The sequence below is a fragment of the Barbus barbus genome, assembly GCF_936440315.1.
Source record: "Barbus barbus genome assembly, chromosome: 48".
NCBI classification, from domain to species: domain Eukaryota; kingdom Metazoa; phylum Chordata; class Actinopteri; order Cypriniformes; family Cyprinidae; genus Barbus; species Barbus barbus.
Genome location: NC_136726.1, coordinates 21,653,105 through 21,679,942, shown reverse-complemented (window position 1 = coordinate 21,679,942; position 26,838 = coordinate 21,653,105). Strand labels below are relative to the sequence as shown.

At 35.3% G+C, this 26,838-nt stretch overlaps 1 protein-coding gene across 1 annotated transcript in view; it reads right to left on the bottom strand.

The window, feature by feature from the left end:
- Positions 1-26,838, bottom strand: part of kcnq1.2 (potassium voltage-gated channel, KQT-like subfamily, member 1.2) — a gene marked incomplete at its 5' end in the record, with an annotated part of 176,228 nt that overhangs the window by 112,338 nt on the left and 37,052 nt on the right. The window contains 3 exons of the mRNA XM_079412507.1: positions 25,799-25,867; positions 26,190-26,298; positions 26,508-26,558. Of these exons, the coding sequence (XP_079268633.1) occupies positions 25,799-25,867; positions 26,190-26,298; positions 26,508-26,558 (229 nt within the window). The remainder of the gene's footprint in view (positions 1-25,798; positions 25,868-26,189; positions 26,299-26,507; positions 26,559-26,838) is intronic.

The window sequence follows — 26,838 nt, the reverse complement described above, 5'->3', positions numbered from 1 at the left end:
TGAACAAACAGGTTTGTTTGGTTGGTTAAGGAGCTAGTTCAAAACACTGAAAAGCAAGTAAGACTGTTCATATGGTTCATTTAAAGCAGCCAGCTCAACTCATTGATTCATGTGAGCAAATTGCTTTGGTTGAATCAAACTGTTCAAAATAGTGATCCATTGGAGTAAACTGATTCTTTTAGTGGTTCTTCTTAGTTCAATTTAGTGATCTGGTTCAAAATATTGATTAATTCATGCAAACAGGTTCATACAGAGGGTTTGGTTTAATATATCAGATCGAAATACTAATTCAGTTGAGCAAATGTGATCGTTCTAATGCTTAATTTAAATCAACCAGTTAAAAACAGTGATTCATATGAGCAAATTGCTTCATTCATACCATTCAGATTAAAGAACCAGTTCAGAATATTGATTTATTTGAGCAAATTGTTCTTTTAGATTGTCAAAATATTAATTCATATGATCAAATCGCTTTGTATGGACAGATCAATTAAACTTTTTAATTAATTAAATGGTTCAAACATGTGAATCATTTGAGCAATTTGGATCATTTAGATTACTTCATTTCATAAGCCATTTCAAAATACTAATTCAGTTTAATAGGTTTGTTTGCACTGTTCAATTAACCGAATCAGTTCAAATTACTAATTCAGTTGAGTGAATAAGACTGCTAATTTAAACGAACCAGCTCAAAACACTGATTTACATGAGTAAACTGCTTCATTTGGACAGTTCGATTTATTCAAACAGTTCAAACCCTGGTTCATGTGAGCACATTGCTATGTTCAGACAATTTGATTTAATTAAGCAGTTCAATTGAGAAAATTGCTCTTTTAGAATATTGATTCATATGATTGCTTCATCTGGAACAGTTCAATTTAACCAAACACATCAAAACACTAATTTATTTGAGCAAATTGCTACAGCATGCTCGGACAATTTAAATAAATCAAAGCATTTAATAAAATTAATCATAAAAAAAAGGTTATTTGGGTGATTGCTAATTCATCTGAGCAAATGATTTGGACAAAATTTCACTGAATCAAACAGTTCACAATAGTGATTCAAAATGATGCTTTTAGTGAACCGGTTCAAAATGTTCATTAACTTGATTAAAGTGGTTCATTCAAGCAGTTCAAAATAATGATTGTGAAATAAAATGTTGCGGACTACTTTCTCAAATGTGCAGCTTGACAGAAAATGAAAGAGCAAGAGACAGAGATTGTTTCGGGCTGTAACTCTACAGAAAAACTGCATCGTCCAGCGGCTGGAGCGCTCTCCACCTCTCTTCTAGCCCTGAAGGAGCGTTTCCTGATAGTGACAGCTGCGAGGAACCCGGCCACGCTCCTCTCTGATGCTCCAGAAACAACAAACCCTGATCCAGCGCTCCACTGGAAACGCTATCAAACGGGAAGAGTTCAACACGGGAACATTCTGGAAGTCTTTAGTGGGCTTTCTCAAAGACAACACAATGAGTTAAAAAAATTAGGAATTCCGCCACATTCCAGCCTTTTAGAACTTTGAAAGAATTCAGAATTTTCCAGTTTAAAAAACAACAGGGTTTTATTCCAACCAAGATAATTTTATTTAGGATATTTATGTCACATTATACAATTACAGTATTGTATATGCAAGAAAGCCTCTCATGGCTTATTGCTTTTACATGTGCATTATTTGAAAAAGACCTACAACAGGAACAAAATAGTGCTGGGACAAATTATTCATTTGAACAAACGGGTTTGTTATGAGTCAAAGGGTTCTAAATAGTGATCCACTTGAGTAAACCAATTCAAAATACTGATTTAATGAGCAAAGCAGATTGTTCAGATGGTTCATTTAATGATTCGTAAGAGCAAAATATTTTGTTCAGACATGTTAATTTAATAAAGCAATTCAAAACACTGATTCAGCAATTCAAAACACTGAAGCGAGCCGGCGCGCTCATGAAGCTTCGTCAGTGCAGATTTCGAATGGCGTTGCCTAGCATCCATTTGGCGAATCTCCGTTCTCTACCCAACAAAACGGATGCGGAATCAACGAGGAAATCACGCGGCGGCGGGATGTGCTTTTAAATCAATGAGAGGTGGTGTACAGATGTAACTGTGTTAAAGAAGATGTGCTGTTCAGATCTAGAAACGCTCTTCATTAACTGCAAGCCGTTCAAGCCTTCATAACCTACTCGCCGCGGGAGTTCTGCTTGTTCATTCTCGTGAGTGTCTACATTCCAGCTTTACAGAAACTCGCTGATCTGATCACAGACACAGAACAACAACACCCAGACTCTGTTTTAATCATTCTCGGGGACTATAATCTATATTACTGACCCACCAGAGACAGTAATATATTGGATCACTGTTACACAACAATAAAGGACGCATATCACTCGGTTCCACGAGCAGCTTTAGGACTCTCAGATCACTGTTTGGTTAATCTTATTCCAACCTACAGGCAGAAACTTAAATCTGCAAAGCCTGTATTAAGATCTGTTAAAAGAAGGACTAATGAAACAGAGTGGTATCTACAAGCATGTTTTACTCTCACTGATTGGACTGTTTTTGAAGCCGCTGCCACCGATCTGGACGAGCTCACAGAGACTGTGACATCTTATATCAGTTTCTGTGAGGATATGTGCATTCCTAACAGGACTCATCTAATCTACAACAACGACAAACCATGGTTCACTGCAAAACTCAGACAGCTCCGTCAGGCCAAAGAAGATGCTTACAGAAAGGGGGGTAAAGTCTTGTACAAACAGGCCAAATACACACTGGAAAAGGAGATCAGAGTGGCAAAGAGGAATTATTCTGACAAGCTCAGGAAAAAATTATCTTCCAGTGATCCTGCTTCAGTGTGGAAAGGAATGAAGGATATCACCAGTTACAAGTCACCATCCCCCAGCACTGTGGAGAATCAACACCTGGCAGACGACTTGAACGAGTTTTATTGTCGTTTTGAAAAATCACCCCACACCCACCCTGAACACCTCTCCACACAACCATTAACACCTCCAGCAACCCTCCTCTCCCCCACACCTACAATTCAAATCAGCGAAGAAGATGTGTGCCAGGTCTTCAGAAAGAACAAAAGAAGGAAAGCACCAGGTGTCACCAGCCTGTCTGAAAATCTGTGCTGACCAGCTGGCCCCCATCTTCACACAGATCTTCAACAGATCACTAGAGCTGTGTAAAGTCCCCTCATGCTTCAAACGCTCCACCATCATCCCCGTCCCAAAAACAAAAACAAAATGACTGGACTTAATGACTACAGACCTGTGGCCCTAACGTCTGTAGCCATGAAATCATTTGAAAGACTGGTTTTGGCTTATCTGAAGGACATCACTGGTCCCTTACTGGACCCTCTGCAGTTGGGACTGCACTTCATCCTGAAGCATCTGGACAGACCAGGGACTTATGTGAGGATCCTGTTTGTGGACTTCAGCTCCGCTTTTAACACCATCATCACGGAAACCCTTCAGAATAAACTAACCCAGCTCTCCGTCCCCACCTCCGTCTGTCAGTGGATCAATAGCTTCCTGACAGACAGACAGCAGTTAGTAATGCTTGGTAAATTCACATCCAGCACTCGTACCATCAGCACTGGAGCTCCTCAGGGCTGCGTACTCTCCCCACTGCTCTTCTCCCTCTACACCAACGACTGCACATCTAAAGACCCCTCTGTCAAGCTCCTGAAGTTTGCAAACGACACCACACTGATCGGCCTCATCCAGGACGGTGACGATTCTGCTTACAGACAGGAGGTTAAGGAGCTGGCTGTCTGGTGCAGTCTTAACAACCTGGAGCTTAACACGCTCAAAACTGTGGAGATGATTGTGGACTTCAGGAGAAACCCCACTCACCATCATGAACAGCACTGTGACTGCAGTGGAGTCATTCAGATTCCTGGGCACCACCATCTCCCAGGACCTGAAGTGGGATATTCACATTGACTCCATTGTCAGGAAGGCCCAGCAGAGGTTGTACTTCCTTCACCAACTGAGGAAGTTCAACCTGCCACAGGACTTGCTGAAACAGTTCTACTCTGCCATCATCAAATCCATCCTCTACACTTCAATAACTGTCTGGTTCAGCTCAACTACCAAATCTGATCTCAGAAGACCACGGAGGGTAGTCCGGACTGCTGAGCGAATCATTGGTACAACCCTCCCCACTCTCCAAGAACTGTACTTATCCAGAGTGAGCAAAAGGGCTGGTAAAATTACTTTGGACCCCTCACATCCAGCACACTCCCTCTTTGAACTGTTACCGTCTGGTCGACGTTACAGAGCTCTGAGCACCAGAACGACCAGACACAGGAACAGCTTCTTCCCTCAGGCAATCCATCTCATGAACACTCAACAATAAACGTGGAACACACAACTAATACATTATCCATTCACCACACTCACTTATTTCATTTTTATTTTCTCATTTCTAATTTGCACATACTTGACCTGTACATACATAGTTGTCTATATTATATATTGTGTTTTTGCTGCTTTGTGCCTATTTGGATATTTGTATATTATTATTTTATTATCTGTGTCCTGTCCTGTTGCTGTCTTCTGTTTCACTGTGGAGCTTCTGTCACTACAACAAATTCCTTGTATGTGTAAACATACTTGGCCAATAAAGCTCATTCTGATTCTGATTATATATGTCACATTATACAATTACAGTATTGCACACTGGTGTATTTAACTTATGCATTATAGCCTGTCGTGGCTTATTGCTTTTATATGTGCATTGTTTGAAAAAGGCCTACAACAAGAAACTGTTTCTGATTATAGTTACAAAGAGAGAGCGAGAGAGAGAGAGAGAGAGAGAGAGAGAGCAATTCCTGACACAACAAAATCCACTCAATAAAACAGAAAAAAACATGTTTCCAATCCCTGAGTTATTGTGCAATTTCACGCAATTTCTTTGTCCGAGAGGATGGGCTACTACGGCAATTTCCATCCGAGCGGAATAACTTGCAAATAGAGGAGTAATGAATTCCGTGTGCCAGAGATGTGGAGCAAGAGGGGGAGGGAGGGACACACACACATATACACACACAAACACACAGACTTCACTGGCCAAACACTCTCTGTCAGGCCCGGAAAACACAGTGACATTTCCACTTTCTCTTAGGTGCTTCCCGTGCAGCAGGGTGGAAAGTTGAAATCCCACTGACATAAACACAACTGAAGTAATCGTGTTTGTGTATGTGTGTGTGTGTGTGTTTAGCTGTAATATAAGAGAATATTTTCCCCAGGCATTGCCTAAATCTGACTAAACCTCCCTTTGAGTGGGAATGTTCTTAAAATACAAAAAAAGGAAAAAGTATATATATATATATATATATATATATATATATATATATATACGTGTGTGTGTGTGTGTGTGTGTGTGTATATATATATATATATATATATATATATATATATATATATATATATATATAGCAATTCATTAATACATATTATTTTTTTTATGATATAAATATATTTCTTTACACACACACACACACATATATATATATATATATATATATATATATATATTATATTTCATTTTAATTTAACATGATGTACTAAAATAAAATTATACAGCAATAAAAAATACAAAACACACACAACAATCTTACTGAAACTTTAAGTAAAATTTAAATGAAAACGGAAAGTATAAAAACTACTCCAAAATATGAATAAAAACTATAATAGTATCTCAATCATACTAAAATAATACCGATAGTGCTGAAGTCATTAAAGAAAAGGACAAACAAAATATTAAAGCATGCACAATTTATTTAATCTATATAATCCAAAAAATCTAATAAGTGAATAAAAAACATAGAATAAAATATGTTAGAATAAATTAAACATATTTAATTTTTTTCACTTTTTTCTACCTTTAAAGGACGATTACCAAAGGGAATCTCAAACAAAACCCAGGACACCATCGCTGGAACTGAGAAAAATAAATGTTTATTAAATTTAATTTTCATACACAGTAGCTAGTTAGGTTAAATGTGTGTGTAGATGTAATTAGAAGTTACCAGAAGTGAGAAAAATCTGACAAAAGGTTAAAAAAAAATTTATAAAGTAAAAATGTTTTGCTTTTCATAGTAATAATAAGCATAAAAGCTTTCTTTTAGGTGTAGGGTGGGTCTGAAGCCTTTACAATTACCTTTATATAAAACCAATATAAGCCTGTGTGTGTGTGTGTGTGTGTGTGTGTGTGTGTGTGTGTGTGTGTGTGTGTGTGTGTGTGTGTGTGTATGTGTGTGTGTGTGTGTGTGTATGTGCGTGTTTGTGTTAATACTAAGGTATCAGCTCTGAGATGCAGTAAAGCCACAGCACAACCTACTGGAAGATGCTGATAATTATATTAAGTGTGTATGTTTGTATTTTGGGGTCTTTACATGTAAAGAAAATAAATGCTATTAAAAATTGGACAGCATACTGTATAGGCCTCATTTTTAATGGAAAACTGCATCTAATCTGAATAAGATCCATAAACAGCAAAGTCAGAGTTAAAAGGCATGTTTTTGTTTTGCGCTTAACACCCTACATTCTGCTAAAGTCAGCCGTCTGAGTGGCTGACTAACACAAACACACCTGACTAACACAAAACCGCTCTCTGTCCCGGCAGAACGCAGTCCAGCAGGTCACAAGACCACTACACATGCTGGCCAATTATGAGGTTAAAAAGGTCAACAGCGAACTTCTAGACACGTGGAACAAGGTTTATGACCCTTCGCTTAAACGCTGAGGTTTGACCACTTAGCTGATTGTAGTTGAAGAGCTGTTATTTTAGACCTGCAAATAGTTAACGATCATTTGCAACACAGAGAAAACACACGGATCTGCCACAGGACGACCCATCCTTTCATCTCTATGAGTCAAGCCATGTATATAATAATCAGTCATTTATTTATTATGAAATTAAGTCATTTATTGTCAGATAAATTGTAAACATTTTTTTTAATTCTGATATTCAATTAAATAAAAATATTTTATATATATATATATATATATATATATATATATATATATATATTTAGTCTAAAGAATAATATATGTGTGTGTGTGTGTGTTTCATTGTTTTTTTTTATTTTGCATTAAAACAGTCTATTAGATAAAAATAATGCTATTATTATTATTAACCAATTAAATAAAAACTAGATTTTTAGAAATGTCTAAAATATTTTGTCTACACACACACACACACATTCAGACTGTTATGCTGATATTACATTTTGTAAAATATTTATTATTATTATTACTACTACTACTAACCAATGACATTTTATTTTTTATGCATTTGTCTAAAGGTTTAATAAACTGTTCCATTTAAAAATATATATTTTTATAATGAATATATTATTTCATATGTCAGGCTTTATAGGGTTAATATCTTGACATGTTTATCTGAGACCTAACACTGGAAACTGAGCACTGGACATGCATTAAATGTCACTAGACAGATGGAAAGATGGAAAAGTGTGTGTGCCACATGACCTCATGAGCGTGTATTTTTAGACGTTTTCATCTCACGATGACTCAGAGACTATCCGGGCTGGATTTTCTCGTTAGTTAATGACTTTGCTAAAACATGCTAGACTTGAGTTGCGTGTTTTGAAGTTCACACAGAGTCACGCAACCTTTACTTTGGTTTGGAGAAAGAATTTATCGTATCGACTTATTTAATTTGTGTTGTTAATTAACAGCTAAATCATCTATTCATGTTCCTGCATTTAGTTCCAAATGACAGCATTCATTAAGGGCCCAATGAAATCAGTTTCATATTTTCCCAAATTCTACTTTATTTTTTCCCAAATTTAGTCTAAATACATTTGTCTGGATTATGTTGTTTCAGTTTTAATTTTTTCATTTAAATAAAATTTTAGTAATCAGAAAGCATGTCGATGATGTGGAATGTGGAATTTACACAATTTTATAATTTATAAAAAGTTACAATTTATTAAAAAACTATTTAATCTCGGGGGGTCACGTGATGCTTTCATGAGCCAAGACGCACATTAGCTGAGCTCCGTGTAAATAACCCGTCTTTTGCTGTTTTTCATCTTCTTTTCTTGCATTTGGGGTAGTTTTTTCATTGTTCGTGGGTCTGGAGATGCCACACAGTCGGAAACTCGCTTATCTTTCACCATCATCTCCGCCAATTAAGAAGAAAACAAAACCAGCGACCACAGCAGCCGAGGAAGATAACATGGCGGTCACTATAAAGCGATTTGAGGACATTATGAGGGCTGAATTGCCAGCGATGCGAACCGAATTCGCCTCTCACATGACCACAATCCAGAATATATGCTCTAAACTTGACTTTTTAATCGGGGAACAGAAAGAGCAGAAAAAGTGATCGGCGAACACACCACGCGTCTGGATGCCCTCGAGCAGCAGGTGACTGATTTACAGGACCGCAGCAGACACCGTAATCTCCTCCTGTTGGGACTACCTGAAGGGGCCGAGAAGGATGACCCAATCAGCTTTCTGAAACGGTCACTGCCGATCTGGATCCCATCACTTGCGGGCAGAGATATCGAGATCGAGCGTGCGCATCGAGTTTACTCCAGAGCTTCAACGGATCACTCCAACCCGCGAGTGTTTCTCTTCAAACTGTTACGCTACAACGACAGGAATATGATCCTTAATGAAGCAAGACGTCGCAGTCCTGTGAAAGCAAATGACGGTGCGTTGTTGAGCTTTTTCCCCGACTTCTCTCCCACGACGGCAAAGAAGCGGAGTGCCTTCAGTACAATACGGAAGGAATTGAAAGAACAGGGTTCGTACAAATTTTTACCAATAAATATCCATGATTTTTCCATGACTTTTGAGACAATATTCATGACCATTATTTTACAATAAGAATAAAAATCTGTTTAAATTATCATAGCATATATTAACTAAAATTAATGACTATTAATTGCTCCGGGTGTGTATTCACGGTGTGTGTGTTCACTGCTGTGTGTGTGCACTTTGGATGGGTTACCATACTTGGCCGTATGGCACATCACTTTCACTTTAATGTTATTGTTTGCTTTGTTTTAGTACAAGCTGAAACTGCGCCAGACGTGAAGGTCCGAAATTTTCATCTGAAATTTTCATATGCAAAAAACGCATACGAAAATTTCTGACTCAGTGTGTTAGGACCTTTACTCCACACAGAGAACAAACTCATTATCTGCAGCTGGCCACTTGGTCATAGGCTACTTTAAAAACAAAACTTGAATTTAACAAGCAAAAAAATGTTTCTAAATTAACTTAAAGAAACGAAAATAAATATAACCACTTTGCCATTAAAAACGAAACTGAACTATTGTAATGGCTACAACAGCAGCTGTGTGATGGGGAAGAAAGAATGAAAAAAAGACATGGGCTCCAGTCGGACTCGGGCCGGTAATTCTGATTGAATCTGCTGGACAAGGATTGGACTTGGTTTGAGGCCCGTGCAGGGTTCTGCTGAGCTTGTTTGGTACCAAAGTCAATTTGGTACTCGCAAGGCGGCTTTATACGCATAGAAATATACAATATAGCATATGCGCAATACCGCACCAAAATTCAGGACCTGAATAAACATAATTCTATTATACAGAGATTTGTGAAATAGATTTCCATGACTTTTCCTAAACTTTCTGGGTTTATTTATTTTTCCAAAACTTTTCCAGGCCTGGAAATTGCCGTTTTAAAATTCCATGACTTTTCCAGGTTTTTCATGACCGTACGAACCCTGAAAGAGGCAGGTCTGCAGAGCATTCTTCATTATCCTGCTACGCTGAAGATCGTCATGAAACACGGCGAGACCAAGGTAATGCATTCACCGGACGAAGCGAGCCAGTCCCTGAGCTTCTGATTTATTAATCTAGATCTTCATGTGACGATCGGCTACGGGCAGTTCTTCATGCTAAGAAACTTGGTATCACTAATGTATAGTTTTCAATGTACATGATACATTTATTTATGTTTGTTTGTTTCCTCGTTATGGAGAGTAGGCTATACATCCTTTTTATTAAATTTTTTTTACCCCACTTTATCACTCGTGTGAATTCGAAGTTATTCTGTAAAGAATGGTACTGGTTTTCATGTTACTGTCCCTGACTAAGACAGGGGAGGGTGGCAGCCTGGGGTTTTCACCCCAGTCTGCAAACGTTTTATGTTTAGTTTTTTTGATGGGTTAAAGGAAGACTTGAGTTCATTCATTTGCATACTTTCTCTCATTTGTTCAGTTGACTTATTTGTTTGATAGTAATGACTGAATTAATATAATAAGTTGTAATGTCAATGGTTTAAATGGCCTCCATAAACGTAAAGGTTTTTAGAACTGCTGCGACTAAAAAAGGTCGACATTGCTTTGATCCAGAAAGGTCATTTGGGGATGGATGATGTTCATAGATGCAATAATAAATATTATGAGGTGGTCTCTTTTGCTGCGACTGACAATAAAACTAAAGGTGTTTTGATAATTGTTAGAAAAAAAAATTATATTTCCATTTTAGACAGAAATGGTGATAATGCTGGCAGAATTGCCTGTACATCCCTTGCGGAGGGTGGTTCTCCCCACTGATGGTTCTGATGTTTCTGCTTCGGTTGTTTGCTCTTTTCAACAATCATGCAGACCATTATCCGTGGCGATTATATGGTCTGGGTGACTTGATCAAATTTGGGAGACGTCCTCGAGGGACCCAGGTCTTCGGATGATCCGTTGGAGATTGCTGCATGGACTCTGTCTGTCCCCTTTGGAGCGCTTCTGTGAGCAAGTGTCCCCTTCCTCAAATCGCGGTTTGTGTCCGCAGAGGGCACTCAGTGCATATTTACTGCTTTTGACATTGTTGAATCATTTGTTTCTTCTTTTTGATGTGTGATTTATTTTATATTCCTGTGTAATTGCTCACAAAAAAATAAAATAATAATCTCTTAAAATATATTAATATTAAAATGTAACAAATTATTTTATTTTCTTGCAAACAAAGTGCTGCACAATAGAGGTTTACTGCTAAGATTAAAACATGGAAGAAAATGTGTGTATTATTTAAAAAAATTGTTTATTTAAAAGATTATAATTATATATATATATATATATATATATATATATATATATTGAGAAGTGCATTCTACTGTACAATAGTAATATTTTTGCCACAATTCCTACAAAATTAGACACTAGTCCATATAGCAGTCTGATTAATTATGCAGAGCTACTTTTGATTTATGCATCCAAAATTCAGAAATTTCAAAATTCCAAATTGTACTATAAATTCCATTCTTATGACTGAATTCTGTCCATGGTTTTCTGCATAATGAAAATTATAGGGTTCTACATTCCCAGGTCCTGATGAGGGAAAATAACATTATTTAATATAAACTCAATTAAAAAGTCATTTTCCTTATCTGTTGTTATGCGCTGTAAATCAGTGGCTTTATCGTCGGAGCAAATCCCACGATCTTAGCAGGATTTGGTTCTTATCTTTGTTTTGTCTTTTCTTACAGGACACTGGCTGTGATAAATGAGTGTATGATAACACTGAGCTGAGCTGAGTTCCCGTGTGTGTGTGTGTGTGTGTGTGCATTTCATGAACATCAGAGACGCTGCTGCTCTATCAGTTTGTTGTGTCTCATCTCTGTGGGATCAAAGGCACACAGGAAGTGCACTGATGCACTGGTCACTTCCTGAGCAACAATTTAGGGGGTTGATCTACAATCAGAATCCGTTAAGTGGATATTTTCTGCAAAGTGGCCATACTTGAGGGCCATCCTGAAGCTTTGTGTCCTCTACTGACCTCTAAAACTAATTTGTTATTCTGCATATTATGAACTAGACGAATGGGACAGTGCACATGAGATCAGCTTCCTGATACAATTACATACTGCAATCCAATTAGACAGAGACAAGTTATTAGATGGAACAATATTGTTCACAGATATTATTTCATCGGTTTAAGGTAAATAAATAAACTACCCCTTTTATAAAAAAAAAATGAATGGCTTGTTCTCGTAATAAATAAATGACTTATATTTAAAAATATATATAAATTACTGTTTATTGTTTATTTAATTATTGTTTATTATATATATGAATATTTTATAAGTAAAATAAATGAATAAATAAATACATAATGCAATAAATGACTATTATTTGTATAATAAATACATGATTATTATATTATAAAATATGACTATTACTGTACTAATAAATAACTAGATTATTGTTTTATAATGAATAAAATATAACTATCACTGTGCTAATAAATAACTATATTATTATTTAATAATAAACAAATGGCTTATATTTAAAAAATAATTTAATATTATTTATAATAAGTAAAATAAATGATAATTAAACAACTATATAACTACTTTGAAATTAATTAAATAATTAATCAATTAATCAATCAGAATCAGAATTCAATCAATCAATCAATTAATAGGTAACTTATGTTTATAATAAGTAAATTATTATTTTATAATGAGTAAAATTAATGATGAAAAATAAATAAATAATTAAACAAATAGACTCACAATTTTTATAATAATCAAAATAATAAATAAATAAATAAATAAAGTAAATTTTGCAAAGTCAGTGGTCTCTGTTGGTCACAAAGTCTGCATTATCGGTTGTCAGTTGGTTTGTCACTGTAAATCAGAAAGCACCAAAAAGGCGCAATGATGAGAGCTGCATCAACCCTCGCAGGACAACCTGCAAACTCCATGGAAACGGCACCACCGCACCGTTTATTAGGAGAACTAAGATAACAAGAGCTGGAAAGAGAAAATATGAGAGTGAAACAGCTTGCATTTCTGATTCATAAACGCAGAGATCAAAGCCTTTCCGGTAACATCACATCCCATTTCACACATTACAGCACTGAAACGCTTCTTTCTCTCCAGAAGACTGCTTTAACCTCCAAACAGCACCCCGCCTGCGTTCCTGCTCGTATACACGTGGTGGTGAGAAAGGGCCGACTTTTCATCACCCAGCCAGACTTATTGGAAGAATTATTAGTGGCACTTAGAGCCGAGACCCCTGGGAAAGGCTTAATGAGGGCTGCATGGCTCTGGTTATGAGTGGCAAAAACACTAAAGCAGAATCCGGCTGTAGACTCTGAACAGAGCAGAGCCACCCCCCGAACCATCCACATGCCGCCAGACGTCTGTCTTCTTTCAGTCACAGACAGCTTTAAGACACCACTGCTAGAGAAAACTCTATATAGTACAAATAGTTCTTCCAGAGTAGAAATAGTGTGGGGTATCATAATAAATAACAATCATGATAACTTCAAGCATAAATAGCACAATAGTTGATGCAAAAGTAAAAAGTAATTTTCCCGGCTAAAATATATTTCAAATGTACACACACGCACACATATTATTTTTTATATTTATTTTCATTATTTTTTAAGAACAATAATTTTAAAAATAATAATTTATTTTTAAAAACAATTTCAAGATTGATATGATATATATCTTGATTTTTGCTGAAACTATTTGATATTGTTTTTCCTGGCAAATAGTTATATACCATAGAATATATTTGTAAAATATTATTGTAAAATATATATTTAAAATGCAAAACAACAATTATTAATAAAATTATGCACATTTATCCTTTTAAATGTTTATGCAATATTCATATATTTTAATTGACAATATAACAATATAAATATAAACAATAAAATTGAACATTAATTAGCAATATTATTTTACTTTACTTTTACTTTTGTCATTTAGCAGACGCTTTTGTCCAAAGCAACTTACAAATAAGAAAAAGTAACTAAAACTAAAAGTTACAACTCTATAAATACCATATACCCACATATTTAAGAAAATAAAGAAATTAAATAAAATTGACACATGCATATAACAACATTTCACTAATAAACATATAAATGAAAAAAAAGGCCATTTTTAAAGACATAAAATAAGACATCAAAAACATATTCATATTCAATAATCTTGATTTTACCTGATATTATTTTATATAATTCCACTGGCAAATAGGTATAAAAAAATAGTGATATATATATATATATTATTTTTTTTTTACTTAACATTTTTTTATATGCAAAATGAAAATTCTAAAATATAGTAGGGATATTTATCAGTTTAAATATTTATGCAATGTTTATATATTTTAATGTAAAAATAAATACATTTTACAATATAAATTAGCAATATATAATTTTTAGGCCATTTCTGTATGTTTTCAAACAAACAAATAAATAAAATATTAGAACGTATTAGAACACTAGTATTTGCACCAGCTAAAAAATGGTTTTAAGCAGCGTCTTGACAGAATGACATGAAGAAACAGAACAAACTGAGACAGACTAAATCCAGAAGATCTGTGGCAACGTCTCCAAGACGCTTCAAGAAAGCTCCCTGCAAAGCTCCCTGAAAACCTCTGCTCAAGTGCTTATTTATGTTTATGACATTATTTTTGACAGCATCCTCATTTTCCGCATTTTTACACAAGTGCCTCAATTTTAACAGTACTGTAGCTTTGCAGGTGGGTTTCTTGAAGCATCTTGGAGATGTTGTTCTGCACAGTTCTTCTGGATTTAGTCTGTCTCAGTTTCTTCTGTTTCTTCATGTCATTCCAGACAGACTGGATGATGATCAGATCAGATCTCTGTGTGGAGCATGGCTGTTGTCAGACAAAAATCTCACTGGATTATTACAATTAATGCCAAAATGAATGTTTGGAAATGTAAACGGATATTTCCTCCTGACACACTACAGAAAAAGATGAAATAACTGACTTAAAACCATGTTTAGCTGCTGGAAATATTAGTGTTCTAATCATTTTCATGCAAAAAAATACACTTTTAAAAAATAGGATTTTTATCCAGGTGATCCTGGTCTCTCTTAAACACACCAGCAAAAATCCTTGAGTTGATTATTGCTAATCGGATTAACTAACTCTCTTTCTTCCATTTGGAGTTCCTTATAAGGCCTCAGATGTCCTGGACTCCTGAAGAACACAGCAACCGACTGCAAACACTTAGTGTAATGAAGCATCAATTCCCCTGAACACAACCGTAAACTCTGCTCGGAAACGGCATTACCGCCACATCTGCAATAAATATGGAGGTTCTGAAGCACAAAAAACATCTTGCAGGCTCAAAATGCCACATAAACAAGACGTTAAGCCTCTCAGCGGTGTGTGAGCGTCAGGCTTGAGATGCTGCCCAGATCTGATGAACCGAGGCGAGCTCCAGCAGATAAGAGCCGTGCTTCAAGCTGGCTGCTTTACAGAACAATGACAGAATGGCATTCTTCCATATGACTCACTCTATTTCAGTAGTATGCAGCATGCACAGTAAGAAAATGTTCTGAATAGCTGCGTGATTAGACACAGATGCAATCTGCTTGCTTACTTCTGCTCTGATTTCGGAGGGAATTCTGCAGAATGCATTTAAAAATGGTGCTGCACTCATATTTAGTAGCTGAAGGCATCATCAAACTTACCAAATAACATGTTCATATTCCTCAGGATGACCAGCTACATTTGCCAAAAACCAGTGTGGAATCATGCATCCCACAATGCAATGTGTTCAACACTTCATTTGCAGTGTTACAAAGATTTAGCAACCATGATTTTTAACATATCTTTCTTGAATCGCTCAATCTGAAAAAAATAAATAAAAAATAAAATAAGACATAAAATGGTAGAAAAACATTATGTAAAAAAATGTAAATCTAGAATATTAAAAATATAATATAATATCAAATATAAATATGAAAAATAATAATGTATATATTAACCAACTACTTTTTTCTGCCAAAGACACTTTTTCACAACATTACTAAATGTACGTAAAAAAGGTAAATATAAAATAATAAAAATCTAATATTAAATATAAATATTAATTAATTATAGTTATAATATTAACGTTTTTAAATGACATTATTAAGATCTAAAGGGATAAAAAAGTGTTATGTAAACATAAAATAATATAATTAATAATAATGTAATATAAAATGTAAATTATACAAATATAATATAATATTAAATATTAAACATGAATATGTAGAAGCAGCTAACCACTTTCTACTGCCAAAGACACTTTTCTCATGATATTACCAAGATCAAACGGCTGGAAAAAAAAAAGTTAAAAATGTAAATATAAAAAAATAACATAATATATATTCTTAAACATAAATTAAAAGTATAAATAATATCAATATTGCACAGGTAAAATAACAACAACAACAAAAAAGCATGCAGTAACCAGTATGCTAATATGTAAATCAGAGCACACCATAAGCACACTAAAGCTCCGCCTCCTGACCAGCCCACATATCACAATGCCCCGCCCCCTGCCACTGAATGCACAAAGACAGCTTCATCACACAGGTGTGTCCTGCACAACAACCAGCAGCAGTTCATCAAAGAGCGTGTGTCTGTGGTTGAGGAAAGAAAAACAGAGCGCCAGTGCGTGTTTTTGCAAATGACCGATAAAGAAATCTGTGTTTAAATCTCATCAGACATCATACAGTCATAATCCAATAACGCTCACGTCCTACTAAAACACTGACGCTCTCTTTCTCCCGTCCCCACCCAAACAAAACCACATCAGAGAACGCGGACCGGACCACCTGAAGCCGAAGCCAGAGCAGATAAACACAGCGCTCAGGTGTTTTCATTACAGACTGAAGCCAGCAGAAAGACGAGCAGTTATTTGTCCAGGTGCACGAGAGACAGAAAAACCTCTGAAGAGACACGAGGACATTTAGTTCTGCGGGACTCTGAGAGAGAAACCTGAAGTTATTTATTAAAACATTTCTGACCATCTTACCGTCAGCTTTAAAAACCACAATTTTTATTATTAACACTCTCTCTCTCTCTCTCTCTCTCTCTCTCTCGCTTTCTCTCTCTCTCTCTCTCTCTCTCTATATATATATATATATATATATATAAATAATTATATTAGGGGTGGCACGGAAAACAGATATCACGGTTCGATACGATTTCGGTACAACAGGAAAAAAACAACAAATCTACTATGCTCGGTTTATTTTCATTTATTTTGAACAGAGAGTAGTACAGTAGTAATACTAAATATTATATTACATTATATATATAATCTGCAGTACATATATACATACAAGGAATAAATTCTTGAAATATATTTGATTGAGTTAACAGATAAACAAGGGGGAAAAAAACAGTGCAACACATAACGTAGCCTATATATGCTGAGTTTCAGTTCATTTTTGTGACAGGCTTAATTTGTTCACAGAAAGGAAACTCAAATGGCAGAAAGCAACATCCTATTTGTTTTCTTTATTTTATAAAACCACAATGTTTTGTTTTTATTGTGAGTGTCCACAAATAAAAGCAGGCCTTTTACAGAGATGCGTTATTAAGACGATAAATGTTTAAAGTTGATTCTGCTGGTATAAGGAAACAGTTGAAGTGATCGCGCACACACACACACACACACACACACACACACACACACACACATACACACCTCAGTTCCAGCATTGCTAATGTTGAAACTTAATCAAAATAAAATACAAACATCAGCGCACCCAACAACATCACCGCTGGAATGCAACTGAAGTACAAAGCCTATAATTTACATAATAAATAATAGTTTAGCATTCAGATATGTTACATCGCAAATATGTAAATATTATGGAATATTTAGATTTGTGCTGAATGAGAGAGGTAGGATACACGAGCACAAAGCTCCATTTGGCAAACAGTTGAGTGCACAAGCCTTTAAAGCAGGACTGTCAAACGCAGTTCCTATACGGCCGCAGCCCTGCAGAGTTTAGTTCCAACCCTGCTCCAACGCACATCGATGGCAGTTTTCAAATAAGCCTGAAGGACTTGATTAGCTGGATCAGGTGTGTTTACTTAGAGTAATAGAGTTGAATCCAAACTCTGAAGGGCTGTGGCCCTCCAGGAACTGTTGTGGAGTTTGACACCCCTGCTTTAAAGTATACTCCTTTGTCAGTCTATGTGAGAGACACGCTCAGAATCAGCACATGGTCACTGTCTAGGGGGCTTTGTTTTCAAGTGTGCAACTCATGGCATTTGCTGTTCTTCTGCTGGCGGTTATCAAACACCGTATGATACACACACACACACATATATATACAGGTGCATCTCCAAAAATTAGAATATCGTGAAAAAGTTCATTTTTATATTGTAACATTTCAAAAAGTTAAACTTTCATATATTCATAATTTTCATATATTTCATAACTTAAACGTATTTCATAACCTTTACTTTACGTATATTTCATAACGTAAAGTAAAACATTTCAAAAGTTTTTTGTTTTAATTTTGATGATTAGAGCTTACAGCTCATGAAAGTCAAAAATCCAATATCTCAAAATATTAGAATATTTCCTAAGATCAATCAAAAAAAAGGATTTGCAAAACAGAAAAGTTCAAGTTCTTTAAAGTATGTTCATTTATGCACTCAATACTTGGTCGGGGCTCCTTTAGCACAAACTCCAGCATCAGTGAAGAATGGCATGGAAGCGATCAGCCTGTGGCTCTGATGAGGCACTATTGAGACATCAGCTCGCCTGTATTGTTGGGTCGACTGTTTCTCATCTTTCTCTTGAAAATATCTCATAGATTTCAAATGGGGTTCAGGTCAGGCATGTTGGCCAATCAAGCACAGTTGGTTGATTTCCAAATTAAATGCAAAATTTACTTTTATCTGAAAAGAGGACTTTGGACCACTGAGCAATAGTCCAGTTCTTTTTCTCCACAGCCCAGGTAAGATGCTTTTGACTTTGTTTCCGTTCCTGAAGACGTCTGAGCGTGGAGACTCTTGATGCACTGACTCCAGCTTCAGTCCACTCCTTCTGAAGCTCTCACAAGTGTTTGAATCAGGTTTGCTTGACAGTATTCTCAAGCTTGTGGTCATCCCTGTTGCTTGTGCACCTTTTCCTACCCAAATTCTTCCTTCCAGTCAACTTTGCATTTAATATGCTTTGATACAGCACTCTGTGAACAGCCACAGCTTTCAGTAATGACCCTCTGTGACTTACCCTCTTTGTGGAGGGCGTCAATAATCGTCTTCTGGATCATTGCCAAGTCAGCAGTCTTCCCCATTATTGTGGTTTCAAAGAACAAGTGATACCCAGAATTTATACTGTAGAGATGGCCATTAACTGAAACTCAAATATAAATATTCTAATATTTTGAGATACTGGATTTAATCATCAAAATTAAAACAAAATAAAAAAAACTTTTGAAATGTTTTACTTTACATGTAATGAATCTAGAATATATGAAAATTTCACTTTTAGAAATGTTATGATAAAAAAAATGAACTTTTTCACGATATTACAATTTTTTGAGATGCACCTGTATATATTTATGTGTATGTATGGGTATGTGTGTGTGTGTGTGTATATGTGTATGCACATATACACACACACACATTTATATATATATATATATATATATATATATATACACACATATATATGCACACTCACTGGCCTCTTTATTAGGTGCACCTTGCTAGTACCGGGTTGGACCCCCTTTTGCCTTCAGAACTGCCGTAATTCTTCGTGGCATAGATTCAACAAGGTGTTGGAAACATTCCTCAGAGATTTTGGTCCATATTGACATGATAGCATCACGCAGTTGCTGCAGATTTGTCGGCTGCACATCCTTGATGCGAATCTCCCGTTCCACCACATATTTTAAATTGTTTATTTTTTCCTCTGGAAAATATTTTTCTTGTTTTTAGCACAAATATATAAATATTATACAAAAATACATACATTGAGGTTTTTGCTTAAAGCAAGAAAAAAACAATGAGGTAAAAAATAATTCAGCATACAGCTTGTGACCCTGGATCGGTTAAACATTTCACATGCTGCTCTGAGATGGGCTTTTTCTGAGCGCATTTACACATGAAGCACACACACGCTGCCACTTGTCATTAAAGAAATATTTCACCCAAAAATAACATTTCCATCATTATTTTCTCACTCACATGTTGTCCCAAACCTGTATTAATTTCTTTCTTGTGATAAACTCAAAAGAAGATATTTTGAAGAATGTGGGTAATCACACGGTCTTATTTTCTAATAACAAAGACAAGGATGAGGAAATAATGACAAGGATTTTAGCTAACGTAGTGCCCTGCTTCTATATCTATCTTTATATATAATTCTTAAACAAATATAGGCCTATAATAAAATATACAATACTAAAATAACTTAAAAAAAATAAATCAATAGAATAAATGATGATGATGATTAATATTATTACCATGAACTGCCCAATATTTTTGTCTTTTTACTATGAATAATTCACATAGTCAAACAAACCATGTTTACACATAGTTTTGTTAACCATTTTGATGTTGTAACCCAGCAGTCGAGAACCGCTGGCCAAGTAAACATAGAGTTAATTTAACAGTAATTCCATCTGCTCTCAGTGTTTATACTAATATTTAAATTAATTTATTCATTCCCTTCCATTAACCTACAATTACCTCCACATTACACCAATTTCACAGTATTGCATACTAAAAAACCCAATCAAAATAACAATAGCTCATCAAAACAATGTCAAACGAAAATAAAAACACTAACGCTGGGCCAGAGTGAAATGATTTGACGTGCAATTACAACTAAATCAAAACCCAAACATTTTAATGTTCACTAATAAGGGCTTGATGGGAATGACGGGTGGGTTAGAGGTCAAGCTCAAACAAAATAAACACACCGGTATGTCGTTCAACGTGACCCTGCTTAAAAACAAAACATGGAGAGCGTGGCATCTGACTCCCTGAACGGAGCGACGCTGCAAAAACAGCAATTTCCTGTGTTTATTTTTCTTTCCCATCTCTTTTTTTTTTATTTTCAATTTCTGAAAGATTTGTTGTGGCATAGAGGACAGGCCTGGAGAAGAAAAAACTTGAAAAAGAAAATGGGCAGACTGTCTGTCATTACTGCAATCTGCCCAGATCAAGACATGCAAAAGTGCTGATACAGTCGTTGCTGACAGTCATATATAAATACATATTCACACACTTTTTTTTGAAGTAAATATCTATATTATTTACTATATTTAAATAATAAAGTAAATTTTAAATTACAAATAAAATGAAGTAAAATATTTAATTTAAATCAATAATAATAAAAAAATAATAATTTTATATTTTATGTATTTATTGACAATTTATTTAACATATATATATATATATATATGTATGTATGTATGTATGTGTGTGTGTGTGTGTGTGTGTGTGTGTGTGTGTGTGTGTGTGTATTAAAACATATGGGCCCGGTTTCACAAACGGGGTTTAGTTTAAGCCAGGACTAGGCCTTAGTTAAATTAAATATTTAAACAACCTTTAAAAAAATGCTTTAGAAGAAAACATTAAGGTGTGAATCATGGCACAGAACAATGACACTGACATATTTTAAGATATGTAAGAGCAGGATATTTTCAGTTGAGACAGCTCAAACATGCATTTTAGTCTGGGACTAGCTTAAGCCTTGTCTGTGAAACCGGGGGATGTATTAATAAATGTATTTTATACAATAATATCATATATATACATAATATTAAATAGATTTTTAAGTAAATAGAAATAGATATCATATTGTTTTTCTAAAATAAATTGAATGGAAAATTAATGTTTTTAAATTTGTATTAAAAATGTATTTATTTTAACTTAGTGAAATTTAATTTATATATTTAATTTAGTATATATATATATATATATATATATATATATATATATATATATATATATATATATATATATATATGTGTGTGTGTGTGTGTGTGTGTGTGTGTGTGTATATACATACATACACACACACACTCACCGGCCACTCACCGGTGTGTATACCCACACACACAAAATATATAGTGTATATATATATATATATATATATATATATATATATATATATAAAATAAAGACACATTAATCAAGTTAATTTAAATACATTTAATAATACACAGAGTAAGCTCCTGGACTGGACTTTATGCCGACAGTCAAACATCTGGCTACACGACACTGGAAGCCAAGTGCCCTTGTTACACAAGCAATAAATCTCGTGGAAATCCTGAATGATATTTGACCAGGAGCCGGCGGTGCAAACGGTTTAAGTGCTCAGCTCATTTCCAAACATTCCAGCCAGAACACAGTAAAAGATCTTCTCACGACGCCACAGCAATTCATTAGACACGAGCCCCTACAAATCCTGCGCTTTCATTTCAGTCCTCATGAAAAGAGCTTTCATTGAGTCTGGCTGGTTACACCGTCTCAGATCTGATCTGAGACCCACTCTGAGGCTGGAGAAAGACTCACGCATACAGCACTGATGAACAAACACACATGCTCCAGCAATGATATCACTGAGGAATTCTGGGATTGTGCTGGACAAACATGGGTGGAGGACGGAGAGAAAGAGACAGACGGGCTTGTGTTTGGAAAACAAGCACAAGGTATTATTTTGTGCTGTATAATGTAGAAAAAAAGCATATAAAATAACATATGTGATCTGCTCCACATTTACATTTATTAATTTAGCAGATGCTTTTATCCAAATGATCCATCATTTTGACTCACATATTGGTATTTATACACTAATACACATCCAACATAAATATATATTCCAAACAACAATAAATGTTTTATTAGAAATTATTAGAAATAATTATTAGAAAGAGGCTTTTCATTGTACTTTATAGTGCATAAAGCAACATCGCTGTCAGTTTATTTATAGAGCAACAGATGACCGATGTGACCAAACAACTGCAATATAAATATAGATAAATACACAATCAAAAATCATAATTTAGAAAAAAAGAATTGAGACAAAAATTTGAAAAAAGCAAATAACCAATGATATTAAATATAAATATATTAACAGTTATTTTGTTAATATTTTGAATTAGTCTATTTTTATAATTTCTGTTTTCATATTATTTTTACTTTTAGAATTTTAGAAATTTTATAATGTTTTTAATCCTTTTTATTACTTTTTAAAATGTCTTTTTAAAATATTCATTTTTAATTAAGTTTTAGTTATTTTGATACATCATATTAACCTAAAAATGTGAAATGTCGTATTTGGCAACTTGCTAAAATAAAATAACGTTTATTCATTTTTTTATTATATATATTTTTTTCAGGTAGAATTTATTTTATTTCAACAATTTTTTTATGGTTTTAGTTAATAACCCAGTATGTTAAATATAAATGCACATCAAAATGGTATAAAACACACTTTATGAATTATACTAAATAATATATAAAAGTATTTTTAATAGCTAAAATGGATTTAAAAATGGCATGTTAAATATTGTTACAATTAGAAATATATAAAAAAATAGTATCTGAATATATAATTGCAAGATCACTATAGCATATATTATACTATGCATGCATACTGCATATAATGCATATATTATGCAAATTTATTTAAATCACAGTAAATATTTAAAATGCTTATTTTGCATTTTATTACAATTTATGGTAAAGCTATTAACCTTTTTCCATTCATCATATTACAAATGAAAGGTCAAGTGGAGTGCATTGCATTGTGAGATACAGTATCCTACACAGTGTGCTCTGAATGTATACTGCACATTTTGAATTAGCATACTGTGAACATAGTATGAGAAGCACAGCATGCCAAACAAACTCAAAGAAAGAGAGAAAGTTGATTCTACATTCTTAATTGAGATTCTGAGCTCTCAGATTTATATATTTCATTCTGTATTATCAGAAGCTGTCTGTGACTGAAGTTTTTCAGTGTGAATGATCTCAATAAGCACATGAGTAAGAGATGATTTCATACTCTCTCCGCCTCCGCCACATCCTCTCATTCTCAGACAGAGTTGCTTTGTGTCAATACGATGTGTGTTCCCACTCCGTTCATTCTTGGCGAGACTAGACCGAATATCTAAAAGAACAACACGCTTTTGTGGACCGTTTGCTAACCACACAAAATAACTGTAGTGGAATATTTTACAAAAGTTCATTCACATTTTAAGTCTCGGTTTAAGTCTATAATGATGGAGATTTCAGGATTAGGCTGATGTGTGTTACTGTGGCAGCATGCGTTCACAGATGGGGTCAAAGGTCAGACCAATCAAACAGCACATCAACCTTATCCAGACAGACCTGAAAAGTGTGTCAGGATGATGTTACATTTATCAAAAGAGAAGGCTAAACAGAAAAACACAGCTCAATCTGAGCCACAAAGACGATGCTCATAAAACAAAGGGATTGAAAAATAACACAACTACTAAACAGTACTTTTGGCTCAAACTCTGATTTACAGGAAAAGTTTGGCAAAAAATGAAAACTTGCTGAAAATGTATTCACTCTCAGGCCATCCAAGATGTGTTTGTTTCTTCATCAGATTTGGAGAAATGTAGCATTGCATCACTTGCTCACCAATGGATGCTCTGCAGTGAATGGGTGCCGTCAGAATGAGAGACATAAAAACATCACAATAATCCACAAGTAATCCACACCACTCCAGTCCATCAGTTAATGTCTTGTGAAGTGAAACGCTGCGTGTTTGTAAGAAACAATTCCATCCTTAAGACGTTTTAACTATTCAATTAAATACGAGTCCATAATCCATAATAACGCTTCCTCCAGTGAGGAAGAAAAGTCCATCTTCTGTTGTCGTCTCACATCAAAATCCACTCACATGTTTAGAGCTGTTTTGGCTGGTAATCAGTGCTTGATCTGTGCATATTTCTCTCCTGATTCAGACAAGACGACTTTTTCATTAGAAAGAACAATATTATGGATTATGGACTTGTATTTTAGCTGGAAGCGGCCGTTTGAAGTTAAAAACATCTTAATGATGGATTTGTTTCTTACAAACACACAGCTTTTGCCTTCACAAGATGTTAACTGATGGACTGGAGTGGTGTGGATTATTGTGATGTTTTTATCAGCTGTTTGGACTCTCATTCTGACGGCACCCATTCACTTCAGAGGATCCATTGCTGAGCAAGTGATGCAATGCTACATTTCCCCAAATCTGATGAAGAAACAAACTCATCCTAATCTTGGATGGCATGTGTGAGTGAATTTTTTACCTAATTTTCATTTTTGGGTGAACTATTCCTTTCAATGTTGTAAAGTGTGAAATTTCTGCGTCTACACCCAGCATCCCTTTATACCACGGGCCGCCCACTTCCTCTCTCACGCCCTTCCTGTTGTTTATTTGCCTCATTCAGGGCTTCTCACAGGCCCTAATGAGAGAGATATCCTTTCATTTCCCTGGACAGGCCCAAGCTAACACACCTCATCATGGGCAACAAGAGAGCAGAAAGCGTTCAGTGTCAGAAGAGCACAGTACTGGAAGTCACATGAGATGCTTTCACAGGTGTGGCTCGGAAACAGACCTGTGTGTCCAGCCCAGACAAACGCTAATCTACCGACTAACAGAAACTATAGACACAGACCGAGTCATTTAACATTTCACAGTTGCCAGAATGAGTTTGGGCAAAGATCATTTCAGTTATCAAATAATCGTCTGTGTGAATTTGTGAAAGAATCATTCAATCATCTTCTCAGTGAATCAGCTGAACTGAGTTACACAAGGTTTTCACATTTTCTGACAAATTAATTTCCATAATTTATCTAGGATACTAGAACTTCTAGGATTTAACTGGGTAAATATTTTGTTCAAATTATTGTATAGAGATTGGTATTGATCATATCTTAAAATAATACTAATACTACCAAAAGTGAGAGAACATCTCACCTTCCAGGCTGATCACAAAATCAAACCCATAAGACAGGAAACAGACAGGAAGCAGTACCTGGTTGTATTCAGGTGCTGAGTAGAGACTGATTCTTCCTCCTTTGCCACAAACGGGCTTCTCAACAGACTGAAAGACAGAAAGAGGCGCTTTCCTTCATCTCACAGCTGAGGGAGAGGCAGATCTTGAGATGTTTCAGATGAAAAAGGATGAAAAGTGAGAATGCTTTAACAGACAAATGAAATGACGGGAAAAAGTAGAAAATCCAAATGCATCTGATGTTTACACCATATACACAAATGCTACTAAACTGAACAACATTTCTGCCTGCAATTCACACACGAGTGAGCAATCACAGAAGAGACACGTGGATGGAGCAAACGCAAACATTTAATGCCATTTTGACCCGAAGAAAGCGTTGCATGAATGGGTAAAAACCAGAGCAACTCACTGTGAAGCGTCTGTAACCACAGGAAGAGGGAAGTCTTCGGCCATGAAGTCCAGCTCATCCATCAGGCTGTTGTTGCGTGTGATATCAGGGCTGTCCAGTTTTTTCTTAACTGTAGAGAAAATTACAATACGTCCATTAAACCACCAACTCACATGACATAGAAAATGCAACAAGTAAGTATTTAGATGTGCTAGAATGAAAACAAATACATAGATTTAAGTCAGAAAATGTATGCATTTTGGAGAAAACTCAAGAAAAGAAACTGAGAAAGCAGGAGAGCATTTGCAAAATGGAAGCGAGAAATAGAAAGACGGATACCTGGAGAAGAAGGACAGCTGAGCGCGAAAGCCGACCACGAGCGCTGGCGGTCTGTTGACATGCAGACACAAAGAAAAAGCGCAAAAGATCATGCTATACGACAAAAACAAGACAAGAAAGAGCAGCAGAGGCAGAACATGATCAATATGAACATTAAAATGTCAAGAAAACACTGCAACATGAGCAAAACCGTCTGAGGTGGCTTTATAATGTATAAAGTTGAGTAATTTAATCGATTTTGCACTCGTGTGACCTTTGACACTTCAAGGCAAGGCAAGTTCAAGTTCAAGTTCAAGTTGAGCTTTATTGTCATTCCGCTACATGTGGGGAC